This window comes from Apteryx rowi, unplaced genomic scaffold (genome assembly GCF_003343035.1).
Source record: "Apteryx rowi isolate R43461 unplaced genomic scaffold, aptRow1 scaffold_608, whole genome shotgun sequence".
In the NCBI taxonomy this organism is placed as follows: Eukaryota; Metazoa; Chordata; class Aves; order Apterygiformes; family Apterygidae; genus Apteryx; species Apteryx rowi.
Window position 1 is genome coordinate 413,794 of NW_020450881.1, and position 21,662 is coordinate 435,455.

Consider the following 21,662-nt stretch of genomic DNA (forward strand, 5'->3'; position numbering starts at 1 on the left):
AACATTAAAATAGTGTTACTTTTATAGTTTTAGATATACTTAGTATATAACAAGCACAGATAAATGTTTCTTGTAATGTTAATCTGTTGCAGGTAATTCACTTTTGAAGAAGGACTTGTGTGCTCAGGAGACTGGCTGTTTTATACAATTATATAAACTGGGCAAATGAAAGGTATTATTTCTTCCCAAAAGATCTGCCCTGCTTATTTTTGAGATAAATGTTAACACAGGACATATGCCATTTGAATTTACTTCCCAAAAAAATTGGGGGTAAAGCAATGATTTTCCCTCAGCAAGCTAAGGAATGTAGAGCTATGAGTATCTGTGGATACAAAGGCCCTCTGTCAATCTCCTAGACTTGTTTGTTTTATTCAGCTGCATCAGCTTATGTCTATTATTGTGGTAATAAGTACTTACACTATTATTGTGGTAACAGCATTCCTACTACCACAAAGATACAAAGGCCATTCTTTTCTCATACATTCATAACCCTGGTGGCTGAACCTGGACCAAAATTACCCTCCTGTCCTAACAATCTGACTATATTAAACATCTTTTTGAAATAATATGATAGAGTAATATTTGCTGCATAATGCTGAAACCTTCCTTTCAAGCAGGATAGGATTCATTAAAAAATTAGGAAAAGAAAACAAAAAAGGAAAAATTGAAGCCGTAAACATTTTAGAAACAGCCATGTGGCTTTTATTTCAGAATGGAAAAGGGTGGAAGTGCCAGGAAAACATAAGAAAAGATTTGAAGGGAAAGATGATGTCAATAAAACTCAAGCATGTAGAAAACTCAGGAGCAGAAACATGAATACAGAGAAATGAAAAGGGAGCAGGGTCAAAAGAAACACTTAAGACAGAAATAATGGACATCTGGGAAGCAAGAAGTATGTACGGTTGAGAAAGAACTTGTAGGAGAAAAAATAAAAACAGGTCGGACAGAGAACAGTGAAGGGGATAGTTTGAGGAGATTATAGTAAATGAAGAGGTTATACTCTTTTATATTTAATCACCATTATCCAAAAATGGTAATTAAATTGATGTGTCATTATCAGATCAGTCACTGCCTGACCACAGTTGTGCTGACCAGAAAAACACAGGTAGGAGGACGACTGTTCTTTTGTAGCTCAGTCTTGTCTGACTGTTGTATTTGCATCATCAGTGAAATAGTAATTCTATTTCTTAGTATAGGAGCTACAGTAATAGCTACCATGGTTTATTGAAGATGACTGCTTTAGAAAGTCGTGAAATAATATTTCAGGTTTCAGAGGTCCATGTTATACAGAATCTAACCGGGTATTGTGAGGAAGTATAAATGTTTTCAGGCCATTATAACCAATTATACAATGTGCTGAGTAGTACTGTTCCTCTCCCGGCATCTCCCGGAAAATGAAGGAATAGGGTTGCTAGACAAGCAAGTCTGGAAGTGAGATGTGCTCTGTCACCCTGGCTGACCCATTCTGATGGTGAGGTTCACAGCACAAAGCCCTCTCGGGGCAGCACGAGCGGCATACGTTAAATAAAAAAGTGAAATCTTAAAAATCTCTGAGTGAAGTCTCTGAGAGAAATGTTAACCTTTTGTTATAAGAGACTTGAAAGCCTTTTGATTAACCCTCAGTTGCTATAAATCAAGTGTAGTCTCACAGACTTCAAAGGAGTTTTATTTCATATAAACATGCGATTACCTGCCTTAAACTAAATCTCAGATGCAGAGCGGCACTCTAAATGTTATTCCAGATCTGCGGGTTTCAACGTTTTTTAAACTTCTGAACCCAGAAGAATGTTTTAACTAGAGTTACATTTTGTCTGTGGCCTTGCTTTGCTGGTCATCTTTCCCCATTAAGCAATCTACTGAGTCCCAAGGCACAGGCAGACCACCAGTCAAAAGCACTGCTTACTGTATGTTCATGGGCATCTTCAGAAGACAGGTACACAACTTACCCATGGCACTCTTAGCCCTTGGGTGGAGGAGGTCATAGCAAGATCTCAGGGCTGTGCGCAGGCATTAGCTGGATGTTTTAGCATCTTTAACAAATGATAATGCAAAACCACAGATGAACCCCAAAATGAAGAGGTGGTCATGTTTTCTGTGAATGGGAAGCCACTGGGACAAGGCAACACACAACAAATCACCTTTTGGCAGTTAAAACTTTGCAGATGGGATTTGGGGGGGGGGGGGAAGCACTCTGCGATCTCCTTTCTCTTTGGGGAGCATTTCATTAACTTAGATGATGCTCCCAAAACTAAATGGAGTAAGAAAGGGGAAGAAAAAGGCAGCAGACAGTAACACCGCAGGATGTGACACGAGGGAAAAGAGGGAAACAGGACGCAATCGCAGTCTAGGAGCATGGGCAGCACCGCCTGCGCAAGGGGAAGGCGGAAAAATCGAGGCTGTCCCTAAAGGGGTGGGGGTGGGGGGAAGAGGAGAAACAGCTTTGTTTTGGGAGAGGGCCCTGCCAAACGCCTCCGGCAGACGGGAGCTCGTAGCCCCGTGGCCCGTCCCTGTCACCCACGCAGGACCGAAAGCTCCAGGGCGGCGCGTGTGGCGGGAGCCGGGGCGGGAGGGAGCCGAGCGGCCCCTGCGGACGCGCGGCGCGGGGCAGCACGTGCGCTGCCGGTGGGGGAGGGGCTAACGGCTTCTCGCCGCCGCGCGGCCGTTGGGCTCCGGGGCGGCGCGTGCGTGAGCGCGCGTGGTGGGGGGGGAGGGGGCGGGCGATGGTGGGAGCCGTTACCCGCCCCGGCAGGGCCGGGGCCGCGCGCCGCCCCCTCCCCCACGTGGCCAGTCGGGCGGAGCGGGCGGCGGCGGCGCAGCCCGGCGGAGTAGTGACCCACCGCCCCTCTGCCCCCGCCGCCAGTTACTACCGGCCCGCCAGCTCCTTCTCCGCCCCTCGGCCTCTAGGCCCTGCCTGGGGGGTGGGGGGAGCTCCGCGCTGAGGCCCGCCCCCCCTCCCCGCCCCTCCGGCGCGGCACCCCGGCGGCGGCGGCGGCGGCGACTATGCGGAGATGGCCGTCCAGACCCGAGGCAGGAACAAAGAGTCGCCGCCGCTCAAGCCCGGGCACCAGCAGCACCAGTCGCCGGGCGCCAGCCCCAGGAGCGGCCGCGGGCACCGGCCGCACTCGCCCGGCAGGCAGGGGGCCAGCGCTATGCGGAAGGGAGGCGGCGGCGGCCGGCGGGGAGGCCGGGGCGACCCCCAGAGACCTTGCAAGGAGGGGCCGGCGGCTGAGGGGGCGCGGGACGCGCTGGGCCGCGGGCCCCTGGGGCTTCTGCGCTTCTGCGGAGACTGGTTGCGAGGTGAGGCGGCGGTGCGGGGAGGGAGTCGCCCCCGCCCCCGGGTCGGCCCCCTTGTGCGGCCCCTCTGCCCCGGCTCGCGCGGGGGCCAGCGCTTCCCCGCGGGGGAAGTGGGATGGGGCTTGATCTCGCCTCCCTCCCCTCTTTCCGGGTGTTTCCCTGAGCGCGCGGGTGTGTGTAGCACTGCTCGGCACAGGCGAGCCGCGAAAGCCCCAATCGCACGGGGCGGCTTTTAACTACCGCCTTGGAAACGGGAAGCTCGGGACGTCCCTCCCCTGGAGAGAGGTCCCGGGGCGGGCGGGGTGGAGAGGAGCAGCTCCGTATGGGAGCGGGCACCCCCTTCCCCTTCGCAGCATCTCCCCTCTGGAGCGGCGGCAGGAGGGTCCTGTGTGCGCTGCGTGGGGCAGCAGTCGGCGGCTGGTTGCTCTCCCCGTGCCTGTCCTCTAGCCTGTTACAGCTGGAGGGCATAAAAGAGGCTGACAGGACCCACGCTGATATCAGCGAGAACTGGGGGTACGGGGAAGGAAAAGGGCTTTTTATCATTTTTGTGTCCTTTGGGGGGGGGAGAGAAAAGGAAAAACGTGCCCTAAGTTGTCTTAGCAGTCTCATCATATTGACTAGCTCTGCTGTCTCTGTTGGCATTATTTGCCTATTTCTTGACTGTGCTTTGATGAAGGGATGGAGAGTTGTTTATTCTCAAAAGAGTCTGACTTTTTGTTTGTACGAATCTATCCATAACATGGGTATGTTTTTCTTTATGTACATACTTTTGTACACTTTATGTACACATTTTCTTTTGACAGATTATTTTGTAAAAGATGTTTCAGAAATAAAAAAGCTGATTGTGTAGTCACCTTAACAGTCTATTTGTGTTGTTTAAAGCTTGTACGTGTAATTACTAACTTGCTGTATGAAGTTTCTTTCTGCAGTTTTGAAGCCTGGTCAAGATTTTTACAGAAAACTAATGCTGCAGAGTTTGAACAGATTTCCTTTTAGAGAGGCTGTTCTTAACAGATGCTTAAAAATTTGTTTTCTTTTAACAGTGTTTGTTGAAGACAAAAAGGCCTTCATATTAAAAGCTGATAGCAGGATATGGCTCACACTTATTTCGGGTAAGTAGAAGGGATGTGTTGGGGAAAAACCTGTTCTTTTCACCTTTCTCGGTCTGAAGTCATAAACTGTATCAAAATATACTTAGAAATATAATTTAAAAAAGAGTGTAGCTCATATTGTAAAGAGAGAAGAAATAACTTCCTACTTGGTAATTTTTTTAAAGCTGTTATTACAGGAGTTGATGATGTGCCAGGACATTTGTAGGAAAATGAATGTCTAGATGAGGTCTATGGATCTCTAATTCTAGTCAGTCAGTAACTTCTAGAAAAGACACTGAATAGCAGCTGTTATTCAGTAATGTAATCACAACAGCTTGTTTTGTAAGGATTATTGGTGGAAGAGGATATAACAATGGGGATGTAAATTCAAATGTCATTATCCTTGGGAATATTTGGGAGTAAATAATAAAATTGCTAATGGCCACACTATCGGAAAAAGCATCTATAACTTTTGCAAAAGTAAGTACAAAATGTGTCCCTAAAGTTAACAAATGTTAAATAATAGCATATTTAGCAGATTCATAATTAGATATACTCTTAAAGTTATTATATAAAAACACTGTCAATGTATTCCAGATATGCTGGAAGTATTAATGACACTGCCAGGAGTTCATTTTGCCAAAGGGAATTTTTTCAGTTTGATGAATTACATTGCAAAGTTGTAGCAGAGAAATAATTCTTAGATTACAAACTAACTGATGAATAAACTGTTCATGAATTGCTTTGTTTACCTCTGTTTATGCTGCTTCTCTTAGACTAGTAGTTATTTAAATGACACAAAAACATAGTCAAAAAAGACCAAATGATCAAAAATTAAATACTTTTCTATGATTGAACTTTGAGAGCAGATTGGGCAGACAGCCTTATAATTTCTGGAGTTTACATTTGGATGTGAAAACTCAATAACCAATTGAATGCTTCAGGGAGCTATTTACAATTTTTAGTAGCAAAGCTATTGCAAATAGTAAACTATGTAATTATGAAATATACTAAATATTAAATAGTAGTTTTGGTAACTTTTAGTGATGGTTGGATTTCTGTTTTGTTGTTTTGTTTAAGCTTTCAAGTCCAGGCTTTCAAAATACAGAGGCTCCCACAGTTGGAGTAAATTTTGTTGTAGTGTTTGGTGGGTTTTTTTGTTTGTTTTCTTTTCTAGAAATTAACTCCAATTTAGGCACTACAATAAAGTTACAGGATTTTCAAGAACATTCTTATACAATACTTTGACTTATTCTGATGTTTTCTTATGACCATTGAATTGAGGCCTAGTTCTTGAAGACATCCTTTCCAGAATCTCACAATGAAATATTTTGAGTAAGCTGCAAAAGTAGTCAATCCTTACACTTTCTTCATTGTTACCAGTCCTACTGTATTCCTGCGTAGTCACTTTTGAGCCTTGCAAAGTATTAAGCAGTTTCTAGCATGTTTCACATAGTGTTGCATTACAGTATCTCAGCATTTGTTCTCTTTATGAATAAGTTCCGTATGTTAGGTCTTTTTAAGAATGGCTTCTCTTTTTGGTATTTAATTTCCAAAACTAGAATGCTTCTTGTATGCCATTCACATTGCCTTTCTTAGAACAGAACACAGGCAAAAATAGAAAATCTGAAGAGTCAAAGATCAGATTTTACTCAACAGCCCTAGTTTGCACAAATTTGATTGCATGCTTCTGTTGGGTGAGAAAATATCGTTTGCAAATTCAAGTACATAGTGGTTGTATGAATCTATGTAGCATCAGGACTCTATAGTGTTTCTCTCCTTCCTGCTTCTTCCCTTCCTTCCCCCACTAAGAAGATTAAGGGGGTCAGAGGATGGTAATTTAAGAGAGCTGTTCCACATGTTTTCCTTCAGAAACTAGCTTACTATGAGTCTGGATACAGCCTGTTAAAGTTGACTGTAGATCTGTACTTGTAGTATGAATCTGTGAATGGTGCATGTTGTCTCTTGAAATGTACATAATTACATGAATTGTTCTGTGATTACAAAAGGTTTTCTTTATATATTTACAATAAAGAGTGATATTGTGAAGTTGATTAGAAATGTGTATGAAATTCTTCTGAATCTGCCTGAAGGTATTTATACTTAATTCACTGACTTTAAATAAAACATTTGCAGAAGTGAAAAATCAGATTTAAATAAATTATTTTCCTTATGAAATAAGTGACACCTTTGAATTTGGATTGTAATTTCAGTATAAATATATAATTTAATTGCAACATAAATATACTGTGTGTCTTGATTTGATGCCTCCTGAATTTGAGATCATGAAAAGTACTAGTTGTTAATGTGCATCATGTCCTTGCTGTATATACTTTCCTAACATGTAATCTGTCTTGAATTTGATTTTTTTTTGTAGTTGGGATGTGTTTATGTGTGTGTGGGGAAAAAAAAAAATATATATATATATATATATTTCTGCATCTAATCTTATTGGGAAGATAATATTGAAAATTTTACTGAGAAATAAAATAATGCATTATTGTGCTTTTGTCTGTTAATGTCAGATTCAATAAGTAATAGTTAAGAAAAGGAATGAACTGTTCTGTTTCTGTCCACACAGTTACTCTGAAACAAGTTTGTGTACTAAATATGGATTATTACATTGCTGATATAGCTAATGTGCTTGCCTGGAATTCCATACATCATGTCTGCTCTACTGAAAAAACTATTTGCAGCTTCTCCATGAGAATTGATGTAGTTGTCCTTAATGTAAAACAACTGCAGCTCACTGAAACTTTAAATGGGAGGTATACCAAGCAATCCTCAGTGATATTTTTTCAAGAAAGTATGTGTAAAAATGTAAAGTTTTCAATATAAGGTTGTGGAATTCATTCTCTAACTGAAATTCAGGCCTCTATTTGAGAAAACTGCTTCAGTGACCAAAATGAAGCTGAAAAACTTCTAAGGAATTTTCAAAGTGGTAGTGTGTAAACTCAACTACTATATGAAATATGTAACTTTAAGTAAATGTTTTCCTTTTAGTCATATAAGCAGGTAGTCTAGACTCATTTATTCCCTTTATGTGATACTTTTTTGTTTTTCACCCCTGATGGTTCAGTTCACGTATCTTTATATACAAAGCTCTAATTGAGTTTCTCAATTGAGATTCATAAATGTAGCTTGTTGCATTGTCAACTGCAATGACAATGATAACAGGTACTGCCATTGGTGAAAGCAGCAACAGTTCCTGCCTCTGTGTCAGAGGTACATATTTTGGGGGAATGTATGGCTGGAAAGTAAGTGTATGTTCTTCTTTCAACATAAATTTAGTCTTCTTGCAAAGGTGTTTTCTTTCTATTGTTCCTGCTGCTTGCCAGAAGCGGACCACCATACACATGTAATGCATACACATTATGAACATAGGCACATTTGCTAACCCTCTGACTATCTCTTGTGTCAGTATGCAAGTGTTTTACTTGTAATAAATGGATGTGCACACAACCTGACCCCTTCTGTGGTGTACAGACAAAGGAGCTGTGCCCTCGGGCCTGTGTGCTGTTGAAGGCTTGTGAAGATTAGCACCATGGAGAGGGACATGATGCTCAGCACCTTTCTGGCTCTGGGTGGGCAGGAGCAAGAAGGGTTGTTGTCCTCTCAGCTTTCTCTCCACTCCGTATAGCCTCTGCAACTAAGATGACCCTTCACTAACCACATATACTTTCTTGGATTGAAGGCAACCAGTCTACCTGACTTTCCTATGGCAGAGAACCACTGTGTGTCTAGAGAGCAACCAAGACTCCTGCAGTCTAGGAGGAGCACCATGATCCCTCTATCTTTAATGCTTACCCTTGATTCCTCACTCTTGCTGGGTTTGCATCCAGAATGTGAGCTCTAGATACCTTGTGAATGGTGCCCAAGCAAGATGGAGTGGCTCCTGCTCTCTGTGTATCTTGTCATGCTCAAGAAGTCAGAGACCTAGGCTGTTTACCCACAGCTTTATCATCATCTGTCATTTCTGTTCCCTCTTCAAATTACCTCACTCATTCTTTACCGCAGTGATCAGTGACAACAGTACAAATGGTCTCAGAATGGACAAATGGTGTGTTATTATCTAGTGGTTCCACCATTTTTAGGAATTAGATAATAGTCTCAATTAGATTTGTGTTGGCATCCTAAAAATATGCTGTGTATAACTTATAATTGCTTATAACACAGTCTTGTTTCTTGATACCTGAAATAGATTGGTTAGATTGTGATGGATCTATTTGAGTGATGCAGGGTACAGGTGAGACCATCACCTGTTGCTTAATGCCATCAGCATAACTTTAGATGTTCTGAGAGTTGGCCAAAAAAGTTAATTCAGGTGTTCCTTTATCTTTGCTTCTTTTGAGACTGAGTACCTTCTGTGCACTAAGCCCAGTTTCTGAAGCAGTACTGTAATTGCTTTAAAAAACATGATTTCATGTACTATGGTTTAACTATTTAAGTAACTTTTTGCACTTTTTGTTTTCTTTACAGCTGCTTTTGCAGGAGTGCTACATTGGTAAGATTATATTTATTGCTTGAGAGTAATATGATATTTTAAAATAATAAAAATGTCATTTTGACTTTTACCTAGACAGGCTATGGGGATTATTTATCTTCAGATCTTTCCTCTCAAAACCAAATTGTCATCTCTAAGATCAATAATTCTGTTCCTGTGAAGCTGACCTAAAAGTTTTCCTAAGCCTGTTCAGCCAAGAGTGAAGCTTCCTTTCCAGGTGGAAAACATTGCCTAGCTATCTGAGTTCAGGTGCATTTCTACTAGCAGACCTTTTACCCTTGAGCTGATTTTGAGGGTCCAGGGTTAAATCCTTTCAGCTTTCTCCTACATTCTGATTATTTACATTCTGCTTTAATTTCTTAGTTTAGCATCATGTTTCCTTCCATCTTGTCAGAGAAGACTGGCAAATATTTTGTGTGCAGAAGAGTGTCCTTTCAACTACTTCTTGTCAGCATAATCCTTGTGTTTTGGGTTCCATTCCCATCCTCACCCTCTGTTTTTGTAGTAAAGACCTGGAGTAGAATGGCTTCTACAGTGATTTTCCCCCAGCTGTGCTTGCAGAGATAAAAAGTAACAGATCCTGCTACTCTGGTTTTGTTTTCTATCTGAAAAAGAACTAACAATTGTTGTGGCCTGTTTCTTGCAAATTCTTGCCCAGAAGCAGAGACATGTGCACTGTTCTATTTCCTTCTTTTTCCATGCTTTTCAGAGATAAAGCTCAGAATTTGCGAATAATTAAGGAGGCAAAACTTGCATTTTGGGGGGCTTTTTATTTTTTCATAGCTGCATCTTTATTTAAATTTTGATGGTAAGCACATATATTTACAGTTGCAGATAACTGCATTATAATACAAGTCAGGAAAAACTTTTATGGAAAAAACATGCAGTACATACATGTGCGCTGTAGTATTTCCACCTGTTGTTATTCTGTCCTTCTTTTCATTTGCCCTTGTTTGTGTTTGAATTTTCTTTCCTGTGGTATAGACTTGTTAGTTTTAGTAGCATTAAAGTTTTGATTGTTAAGTCGCTGCACTTAAGTTAAAATGCATTAAAAAGTTTTATAACTAATTATATAATAGGATTTAATAGATGGTCTGTGGTTTCATGTTTTTTTTTCCAGTTAAGTAGTCTGAATAGAGGAGAATGTTCTTACGAGTAAGAGTAAATTAAAATATCAGTTTGTAAGTAGACTTTAGGTCTTCAGTGAAATTTTGCAGGATATTTTTTGGTATGTATGACATAGTACAGGTTCTGAAACTCTTTATTCATTTTTAATTATTAGGTTTTTTTTCTTTAACAGGTGTCATATAACAACTCTTTTTGAAAATGACCGTCATTTTTCTCACCTGTCAACGCTAGAAAGAGAAATGGCTTTTCGCACCGAAATGGTTAGATTATCTTTTAACAAAAACTCAGTGATTGGAAAAGTTCTGTCCATAATCTTGTGATCGTGGACCTTCCAAAATTTCATAATACTTTATATATAATTAATATATTGATATTTCACAACTAACTTTCATTACACTTTCACCTATAGAGCATTTGTGTGTCTTATAGTTCGTGTGAATGTATCTCTTCAAATAATTTGCTTAAAATATAATTTAAAAATACGATTCTAGAGGACCTAAAATCCAAAACTGCAAATACCCTGTAACATGCTTTCAGTCACAGCCATGTTATGCAGCAGTTCTTTAAAAATCACTTTTTCATTAATAAATTTTTGCAACTTTTGTTTATCTTGAGAATTGTGCAATGCTATGCTAGTGCTACCTGCCAAAATGAGAGATTTTAAGATGCACTTATGAGACAAGGTAGAAGGAAGCCCACCTTTGCTTTTTTCAATGGTACTAGTAGAAAATATTTGGAAAACTGCATAGTAATCTTGAATAATTTTGTCCTATTTTGTTATAATACAAAATTGCATTTAAAAATGAAGCCCATCTATGGCAGTTCATGAAGCAGAAGTGACCTCTTTAATCCTAAATAATAATTCTGCACTTCTGTAGGGTCTTTATTATTCCTACTTCAAGACCATTATTGAGGCACCATCGTTTTGGAATGGAGTACGGGCAATTATGAATGACAGACTAACTGAATATCCTTTAGTGATTAACACTTTACAGAGGTTCAATCTTTACCCGGAGGTAAGCCATGTTTTGAAAAGTATACCTTCTGAGAAGTCTTTGGTTTCTTTAAATTTGATTATAAGTTTGTAAGAAATGTTATTCTGGAAAGTGTGGCTCTATTACTTCACACGCTGATCAACCGCTATGGATAGTTACCATTCTGAGACTTCAGGTATGTCCAATCAAATATGAATGCTCTCTGCATCTTAATAATTCATGCCCTAAAGTTGCAGTCTAATTCTGTATTTCTCTGTCTGTCTTTTTTTGTTCTTTTCACTGAAAGCAGGTAAGTTGCTGACATTGTGCACTTCAGGAAATATGACACATGAAGTATCAATAGTATATGGCATAGGCATGTGAATAATGTCTGTAATGATGCAGGTACTGAGAGCTTATTTTGGCTGGCATTTTGTGTAGGACAATGAACTAACGAATCATCACCGTTCACTGGCCCTAAAATCCATGAATGGTTATTGTTTACTTAGTATATTCCAGAAGAAATTTCTCTTTCAAAGACTAACTATTATTGTTTTGTTTGGTGTTGGACTTGTTACCTGGTTAAATTAAGTTCTTATTCTGTTTTTGACACTAAAAAAGAGCTTCTCCTAGTACAGAAACATTTGTTTTTCTCCCTCTTATGGTTGTGAAATGTGGTGGTGCACACACTTTTGCCTGTGTGTCTCAAGCATTTTGAAAAGGGGAACCTCCTTTGGTTAATCTACTTCGGTGAAACTCCATGTGTCAGTAATAACTTAGTTTTTGAGGAACCGCAGAATAATAATGTCTGTAATTGCTAGTTACTGGCATTTATACTCATTCCCCTGTTCTGATGGAGCAGAGCTGCTTCCAGGAATTACATGTTTAAGAGTTCTCTGTATGCATATTATACAACTTGCATATAGTAGTTTCATTTGCTTCTTAATTCTTTGCTCTGGAACGGCTAAATGGTACAGACTACTGCTTCTTTGTTATCCCCTTTTTGGTTTTTTGTATGCAAAAGAGATTGGAGCTCAATTTTAGAAATGTAACCTTAGGAACAACTGCCTTATTTGAATAATATGAAGTTATTTTCTTTAGCTAAAAAGAAAATGTATTGACTTCAACTACAGTCTGACTTGCAAAAATCAAAGGTACCTGATCAAATGAACTTGCTCTAACTGAATTATTAGTAGCAAAATTAAAGATGCCTGAGTAAACTGGATGATGAAATCAAAACAAGAGCAACCATGCAATGGCTGACATTCTGTAAGAATATTAAGTAGATTACTGTGCAGAAAGTGTAGGCTTGTCTGTTCATTCGGAGTTCTCTAGCATCTTATTGGCTCATAGAACTTTGTGATAATATATGAATTCATTCATTATTTCTGTGCCTCTGTGGGCACACAAAGCAAAAAAATATTCTCCTCTACTCCTTTCAGCCATTTGCTGCATGATGTCTAGCCTTCCTGTAAATAGTTTTTTAAAAGGTGTTTCTTGAGTGCTGTTGTTTCTACATAACTGCATCTATAGAATTTGTCAATAGGTACAACATGACATCTGAAATATGTTCTCCAAATTTTTTGTACTTTCGTTTTACTGTAATTATAATGGGCCTGTGTGCTGGGAAGATGCTTGTGGATTTCTTTGCTTTGTTGGCAATGAAGTATTTCCTTTGATGCCTAGTATCCAGTCATATTTTTTATGAAAGTTTTTCATTTCCTATTTAATATTTAGGAGCTCTCCAGCCTTTTCAGCCCAATACTAGCATTAAGACTGAATTTGAATAAAAATTTTTGTTTGTTTAATGGAGTTCAAAATTAATTGCATCAAAAATAGCTTTGAAATCCAGATATTAAACAGGATGCAGAAGCCATTAAGAAAAATAGAACAGGTCCTAGATGGACAGTTGGTGCTAGCCTTGAAACCTCCAAAAAAAACCCCAACAAACAGCAATCCTTAGCAGTCATGGACTACGTGGTCTGTGTAAATTAAAAATATACAGCAGAAAAAAAAAATTTCAAAAGGCACAAGCCAGTCTTTGTACTTACACAATATTACAGTGCCAATAAAATCTTGATTTTTCTAGGTGTTTGCTGCATAGTCAGGTTGTTCCATTAGTTGTGTTGCTGTTTTGGTTTGTGGTCTCTGATGTAAAGTGGCAGAGAGAGAATGTGTTAATTTCATGCTAATAAGCAGTTTGCTATTTGGCTGTTCACCTTTACAAAACAGTTGATATATTTGTATGTGGCCATGCTGATGAAAATTTGAGTTGGGCTGAAGAATGTTCCAAATACCCATATGTCTTCGGTGCTTACTCAAAGGTAACTAGTAAAAGAGACTGACTTTTCTAAATATTCTTTCACAGCAAAGGATTGGCCTACAGAGGATCTCCTGGATCTGCAAAATAGTCTGTTCTGTGTTTTGTACTTGCTGCTTCTTATCCAACACAGGACAGTAGAAACTTCAAAAAAGCTATTGTCTTCTAATTTACATAGCAATTTTGTACTACTGATTTTCTTTAACTTTTCTTCCCGTGTTAACTGTTCAAGTAAAGTAGCTTTTGGCAAAAATATTTCTTTGCTTTGTATGAAGTACATAATCAGGTAGCTTTTTTTTAGAGGGTATTCACATGTGATAATGTCTGCAGGAGATGTTAGCACTAGTGGCATGAAAAGGTTAAGTTGATAAATCAAGTAGAATTTTTTTTATGTGGCATTGTTTCAGCCAGAATGCTTTATGTGTTTAGGGCAATGTCAGTTTCAGGGCTAGTCATGCAGATACACTAGACAGATGTCTCCAACCTGCCATACGCATTCCATTGGTAGCTTACAAATCGCACTCAGTTGATTAGAGGAAGGATCTAAAATTGGTTCCCCCGTCCTATTGTTGCTTACCTGGAGAAGCATCAAAAATCTGGTTCATGTATGCATACATGCATAGTCAGAAATGCCTGGCACAAATATTCAGGAAGCTTTCAGGAGTTCAAGACAGTGTACTTTGTAGGACACAGTATTGAGGCAGGGAGTCTGGGTCTAGAAAGAAAGGTGTAGTTACTTTTTGAGAATATAAGGTTTGACTTTTACCCATAGCTGAAGAGTTATAAGGGTTGGAGCCCTAGTTTGAAGAAAGAATAAATCGTAGAATCATAGACCAGCTGAGGCTGGAAGGAACCTCTGTAGATCAACTAGTCCCACCCCTCTGCTCAAAGCAGGGAGAACTAGAGCAGGTTGCTCAGGGCTGTGTCCAGTTTGGTTTTAAATGTCTGCAAGGATGGAGACCCCACAATGTCTCTGGACAACCTGTTCCAGTGTTTGACCACTCTCACAGTAAAAATTTTTTCTTATTTGTAAATGGAATTTCCTGTATTTCAATTTGTGCTCACTGCCTCTTGTCCTGTCACTGGGTGCCACTGAAAAGAGTCTGGCTGCATCTTCTTTACTCCATCTATGTCCTTCTTTTCTTGGAGAGCCGAGAACTGGACACAGCACTCTGGATGCGGTCTCGCCAGTGCTGGATAGCGGGAAGGATCACCTCTCACAACCTGCTGGTGACAATCTTCCTAATGCAGCCCAGGATGCTCTTGCCCTTCTTTACAGCAAGTACGCATTGCTGGCGCATATTCAACTTGTCCACCAGAATGCTTAGGTCCTTTTCTGCAAAGCTACATTCCAGCTGGTCAGCCCCTAATCTGTTCTGGTACATAGGGTTATTCCTCCCCAGGTGCTGAACTTTACATTTCTCTTCATGTGATTCCTGTTGGCCCATTTCTCCAGCCTGTTGAGGTCCCTTTGAATGACAGCACAACCATCAACCACTCCTTCTGTTCTTTTTATATTCTGCAGACTTGCTGATGGTGCACTCTATCCTATCATCCAGATTAGTAATAAAGATGTTAAACAGTATTGGCACCAGTATTGACCCCTAGGGTACTCCACTAGTGACTGGCCTCTAGCTGGACTTTGTGCCACTGATCACAACCTTTCAAGCCAGTTCAGCCCATTTGCAAACCACCTCACTGCCTACTTATCTACTTTGTATTTCAGCAGTTTGTCTATGAGGATGTTTTAGGACACAGGTTGAAAGCCTTGCTAAAAGTCAAGATAAACAACATCCCCTGCTGTCCCTTGTCCACCAAGCCAGTTATCACAGAAGGCTATCATATTGGTCAGGCATGATCTACCCTTTGTAAATCTGTGCTGACTACTCCCAATCACCCTTTTTGTTCTTAGTGTGTTTGGAAATGGTTTCCAGGAGCATTTACTCCATCAGATTCTTGGAGATCAGGGTGACTGGCCTATAGTTCCCTGGATTTCATTCTTGCCCTTTTTGAAGATAAAAGTGACATAAAGACTTTTATTAATCATATGGGGAAAGAAGAGAAGGAATCATCCTTCCTGTATGTGTGTGTTCTGTGACACAGGGCTGGGGCAGCTGTTGCTGCAGTGGTGAAACACATTATCAGACTGATAACCCCTGGGTTACAACTTTCAAAACAGCTTAACTAGGATGGCTGCCTTACTCATTTATGAGGTCTAGTTTTTCTATATGTAAAATACTGATGTCTTCTGTGTCAAATTTTGAGATTTGTTTGTTATTATAATAACATTAATACCTTTGAATGGAAAATGGAAGTGCTGTTTTATGTTACGTTTGAAGCCCTTTCTAATATATATTTAAATTTAACCTATCAAAATTAATCTGACTCGAAATCCTAAAGATTGATCCATTAATATTCTTGTCAGGTCAAGAACTTCTTAATTGGTTTTAATCTAATTAGGCTATCTGTCCTCTGTCAACAAAATCTAGAATTTTAACCTCCAGTATACAAAAATGGGTCAATGGGGAACCTTCCATAGAATACTGAAATATACCAGTTTTTCCAAATACTTCAGCTTGATGGTTGAATTGATTCCTATTCTAGAGCAGGCATAATTTTACTCTCTTAGTCAGTAGTTGGTCTGTGTTGGGTGCCTTTAGTGAATTGTGTTCAACAATGCTTAGTTGTTTAGATAAATTTTAAGTTTGAAAAAAAATCTTGGATGAGGTCCAGTTGTCATGAAATGTTACCTAATCTCAAAGTTCCTTTTTAGAAACTTCAAATCCTGTTTTCCACATAGGTGGTCCTTGCCAGCTGGTACCGCATATATACTACTGTTATGGATTTCCTGGGTGTTCCAACAAAGATATGCTGGACAGTAAACAGAGGGACAGGGCTTAGCCCTGTTGAAAGCTGTGAGGGTGAGTTGTGTTTTGGTCTAGTTTCTTCCTGGAAGCATGTAATTGTGGCTTTACATATTTCAGAAGGAATAAATATTCCTATGTCTTTATCACTACTTGCTTTAATTTTGCTAAGCCTGTGTTTCTGGCAGTTGAACAATGTATGTGAGAAGCACAGAAGAAGATACTTCTAAGAATGTTGGGGTGAAAATGTGGGCTTTGCCTATTAGATAGCTCCTCATATTTAGGTTGAACTCCTGTACTGCACTTCTAATCTTTATAGATGAAGTCTGAGCCTTCGTAGTCTTGGGCTGCTATAAAGAGCAAAGTGTCACTAAATATAATTGAAGGTCATTGGAGATTTATTAAATTTTTGTAGATTCTGTAGAATCTCCTATACATTTTGGAATCTTACATTTCAAATTCTTACCCTCTGTATTTCCTCCCCAAACCAGAACTTGGGGGGGGGGGGAGGGGAAGAAACGGAAAACATGAGGCTCCCTTTTGAAGGATATCTTTTGTAGTGAGTCTGCTGGGAGAATCCTCCTAATATTCAGCCTAAGAATTTCAACCTTATATCATGATTCTGATGTCAAAACTTGGATGTTGCCACTTCTTTGCATTTTTTTCCATACTTAAAATAGTGCTTGTCACTATTTGCAAATGTTTTGCAAAATATTGGCTTGTCGAGTAAGTTTTATGTGATAAAAGTACCTTGCACAGAAACACCATTGTGTTGTTTTACAGTCAGTTATAGCTAAATGATAAAAGATAGTTTGTGAAGCTGTTTCATTTTGTCACTTAAAATGTCTTCAAGTGGTGACATGTTAATATTTTTCCATTGCATAAAGGCTATAAGAACTTTCCTTAGCACTTGAATCATTCACTTTCTCTAATTTTGTCAGAAGCAATAATAGTGGATAAATTGTAACTTATCTTTCCTGTTTGGGGGGAGGAGGAGAGGAAGAACTTTCTCAAGGCTTCCATGTTTGGTGGGCATATTGTCTTCTTACTTTAGAGAACTGTCCTCCTGTATTTTCAGCAATAATGAATAATCATTTCTGCAGACTGGACTGTGAGGTTTTGCTAAATCCTCTGTAGTGAATATGGCTTTTTATGCTGTATAGCTGTAATGATTAGAACCAAGAGGGTTTAAAAAATAACAGGAAAGAGAAGAATAACAGGCATGTGAACATAGAAGTGTTTGTGAATAAATGAATTGAAAGCCTTGCATTATTGGAAGAACTCTCGGCTCCTAATGAAACAAAGCAAAGAACATTTGTGGTACAGTGATATATATAAAGATGGCTTTACTCCTGCAAAGAGGTTAGGAAGTTAGAGTATAGGGAGTACGACCCCTTTTTAAAAAAACTCTATGGAGTCAAAATGTGGTCTTTGGAGAATGTTCTTAAAGTCATGCTTATCCCTTAAATACATTGTGGGTTTTTTTTAAAGTTAATGCTTTTCTCTTGGTTTGTGCTGACTGCTCAAATGCTGTCTCCTCTCTCCACTCCCTTTTTTAGGAGTGTAGTCCTCTGATTTAATCCCGCCAATAATCTTGGTGACACTTACCTTTTTTGCTTTTCTGTTTCTGTAGTATATTATAGCAGTATGCTGTGCGCCATATTATGCTCACTTGGTTGTGGTTTATAAACAATATAATGTTTCATATATTTTGGCAATATGTGTTAACTGTTTGTTTGTTTGTTTGTTAGGGCTGGGGGACCCTGCTTCCTTTTATGTTTCTGTGATTTTTCTTTTGAATGGATTAATGATGTCACTGTTCTTCATATATGGCACATACCTGAGGTAAGACAGTTGTGACTGAGTTAAAACTGAGTTATTTAATTGGTACTAGTTGCCTGTTTTTATAGTAAAATTTAAAAAAGTGAGTAATAAAATGTTTTGATGGGATGTTGTTTGTTTGTACAGTAGTAGTGTTTTTTATTACCACATATATTGTCACTAAATACTACTGGGACAGAGAAGCTTGTTGATTAAAACTAATGATGTTATGAAAAGTTGTGGAAAATTTCAGTGAAGTGGGTATCTTACTGACACCACTGAGTTGTGCATGAAACTAGATACTATCCGGTTTTTAAATAGCTTTTGATATGATGTGCTCTTAAAATTTTTAGTGCAACACATTTGTAAATAAAGTTTGAATGATGCTGTACTTACAACCAAAATTAGAGTTTTGATGGTGCTTTGCCTGAAGTCATATTGCATTTCTTTCATTTTTAACTTAACTGACAAGGAAAAATATTTTAAGATAATGCATTTTTTTGCAGGCATTTGTATACACTTCTCTTCTTCTGTGAATTTCTGTTTTCAGTATCTGTCCTTAAATTTCAGGAACCATAATACACTTTCATATGAAAATAGGCTCCGCATTCAGCAGAAAAACAGAAGTGGAAAGACTTTTACAATTTTATTTTCATATGCCAGTTGTGCAAAAATGAAAAATCGTGCTACATTTTCCTCTAAGAAATGTGAATTTTTTCCCCCCTCATTCCTTGACTTCACTCTCTTGTGTTCTGTTCCTGCTCTCTCTGAAGCATGTGCTGTTTCTAAAGAGTGCTGAAAGTTCAAATAAGGAATAGTGCAGGGCAGGAACTGAATGTGACAGTGAAAAGAGGAAGTTGCCAATTGAAACTATCAGGCATTTGGGGATAAAGTGTATATGTTTGTGTTTCTTGATATATGAAATGAATGCCTCATGTTCTGGGGAAGTAAATAAACTTTGAATGTTAGTATCATTAACTTGTCATGTTTCTCTTAAGGGAGATGTATAGAAATCAACATTTCATACTAATGTCATTGAAAAGTCAGTATTGTCTTAACTTCTCAGTACTGTGAGTTGGGCCGTGTTGAATGTAAGTATTAGTCTTATAAATAAATATCAAGTGTTGAAAGTAATTTAATTTTAAATACAAATGATCTGCAGTGTAGGTAGTCAGGATGATTAGAATATAAATGCAGTTCTTTCAAGGTGTAAGCCGCTAGCTATCTGGGGTTACAAAAAATGACTGACTACACAGTTTCCTGCAAGTAGTTTTATGATGTTGTTTATTTATTCTGAAGAAAGTCATAATTGGATACCAGATATAGATGACTGCTTAGTTGTTATGACAGTTCCAGGGCTCCTCTTAGTTGAGGAATGGCAGGATAATTAGGCTTTTCCATAAGGTGGGAAAAATAAAAGAACCAAATACACCATTCTGGAGCAATCCAATTCTAATACATTGAAGTAGGTAATCTCATGAATGGTGGCAAATCTCCTTCCTAAAGCTGTTTTGTTTCTGCTATGCCTTTTGAAGGGCTTTTTCATAGCCTGACTTATTTGATCATGGGAGACCATCCTCTAATATTCCATCTAACATTTTAGCCCTGAATTTGTTGGCAGCAATCATCTCTAGCATACATAATTGTTTTTCCTTAGTTTTTCTCGCCATATGTATTCATGGAGTGTATGCTTTATTTCTATTTCAGCCTTTGCTTACTGTTAGTCTCCTCACAACTTTGACTAGTGATGGAATGTGAGAGGACTGTGGAAGACCACTTAGTTACCTTAGTTTTCCAAGCTAGCCTGTGTTTGCGCCTCTGTGCTCACTGTACTCTATAGTGAGCTTGATCAAGGAGTTAAGCTAGCGGAAAGCTAGTTGCTTTTGTAGGATTAATTTTTTGCTGTTTAGCTTCCTTAGCTTCCAGTGTCGCACAAGGTTAGAAGATTACCAGACATGGAAGTGTATGGTCAAGGATAAGAAGGGGAGCAGAACCATCCTTTCAACAATAGCTGGTGTTGAATTGGCTTAGCTGTAATGTGAAACTAAAACTTTTGTTTATGCAAGGCACTTGGGAATCTTCTTGTGTGATGCAAATTAGTTTCAAGCTCTGGAACATTCTGATAACTGAAGTACATAGAAAGATAATTGAAGCAGTATGGTGAGAACTCATCCTTTTTTATGGACAAAGGAATGGCATTTGGATGATAAGTGCTTTATGAAAGTCTAAGGGGTTTTTTTTCTTATTTTTTTTCTCCTCAGTCCCTCTATTCTTGTAGTCAAGGGAGTGAGAGACAGAATACTTAAGCTGCTTGTCAAATACTGCATCCCAAGGAACTGCCAGTAGATTTTCCGTATCTCTTCTAGACAGTACTTTTTAAATATTGTTTCTTGCATATTAATCAATAATAATATCTTATAACCATTCCCAAGATAGAGTTTTTTTAGGCATAAGTTTATTGTACCTGGGGAGTCAAAATACTTGTTCTTTTATTATTCCAGAGCTGATGCTACCAGACAAAGTATAACTGTTCAGGTCAGCTACAGTTCTTTAATACAGAGTAGTCTAAAATAAGATTTAATAAATAATTAGTAGGCTCATAAACGTGGGGGATTTAGCTTCCAGCTGAAGGACTTTTTAAAAAAATTTATAAAACTTAGTTGTGCATATACTTCACTAGTTGTAATATGGTACAAGAATTTCAACAGGAAGAGTTATCATTTATATTTTATATGGTGTAGAGTGGCTTAACTACTGTATCTCCTACATGTTAGCATTGCACTGTCAGCAAATAGTGATTCTAGCTCAATCTTACCTGTACCCCTCCCTGAAATATGCTATGTGTATTTTCCTCTTCTGGGAAATGATGCTGACAAGCATCCCTATTTTTGCCCACGGATTTTCTGATCTTTTCTCATGTGGTAAAATACTGATGCCTTGCAGAGGCCAGTATCTCTAAGGCATTCACAATACAATTAAGACCTGGTATGCTAGACTTTAAGATTTTATCAGAATGTTAACCTTTAGCATAATCCTTGAATATTTTGTGAGTGTGTGTGTGTGTGCATGTGTAAATTTTTAGTTTGCTCTAAGACTTAATATTAGGAACATTCTTTTAATCATTCTAGGTTTCAGGGTTGATGCTTTTAGTATTAGTGGAATTAAAGGTTTTGTGTTATGTGCAAGAATGCACTTTCCCTGGAGACTGTTCTAGCACTCAGCTGGTATCTTTAATCCTCAGATATTGTACCCAGAAATCACTGATACTGTTTGACCTGTGTATTAGTGATGGGTGAAGGATCTGAAAGGATTTGAGGGTTTTTTAAAATCTAACAGCTGACTGATATTTTTGTTTAGTAGCAAAAATGGTATTTTGGGTCAAATTTATCTTTTTATTTACAATTTTACCTTTCATGCACATTGCTATGGAACAAACAATTACACAGATCAACAGTAACAACTTGAAAACTAATAAGCTATTTACTTCCCTAGGTCTGGCCCCCGTTTTTGTTTTCTGACTAACTGTGCATTGAAACGCTCAGAAAAATGAAGATTACTTACAATTAATTAGTTAGAATAATAAGAATTATGTCTCAGCTGAGACAGATTTAAGAAAGTAATTCTAATACATAAAGTCATACACTGCTAATAAACAGCATCTTTTTA

At 38.7% G+C, this 21,662-nt stretch overlaps 1 protein-coding gene across 1 annotated transcript in view; it reads left to right on the top strand.

The window, feature by feature from the left end:
- The first annotated feature begins 3,007 nt into the window (after positions 1-3,007).
- DPY19L1 (dpy-19 like C-mannosyltransferase 1) overlaps positions 3,008-21,662 on the top strand; it is a 52,995-nt gene continuing 34,340 nt past the window's right edge. The window contains exons 1-7 of the mRNA XM_026083550.1: positions 3,008-3,297; positions 4,338-4,406; positions 8,865-8,889; positions 10,190-10,277; positions 10,896-11,033; positions 16,112-16,232; positions 17,927-18,020. Coding sequence (XP_025939335.1) covers positions 3,009-3,297; positions 4,338-4,406; positions 8,865-8,889; positions 10,190-10,277; positions 10,896-11,033; positions 16,112-16,232; positions 17,927-18,020 — 824 coding nt within the window. The 5' untranslated portion in view covers position 3,008. The remainder of the gene's footprint in view (positions 3,298-4,337; positions 4,407-8,864; positions 8,890-10,189; positions 10,278-10,895; positions 11,034-16,111; positions 16,233-17,926; positions 18,021-21,662) is intronic.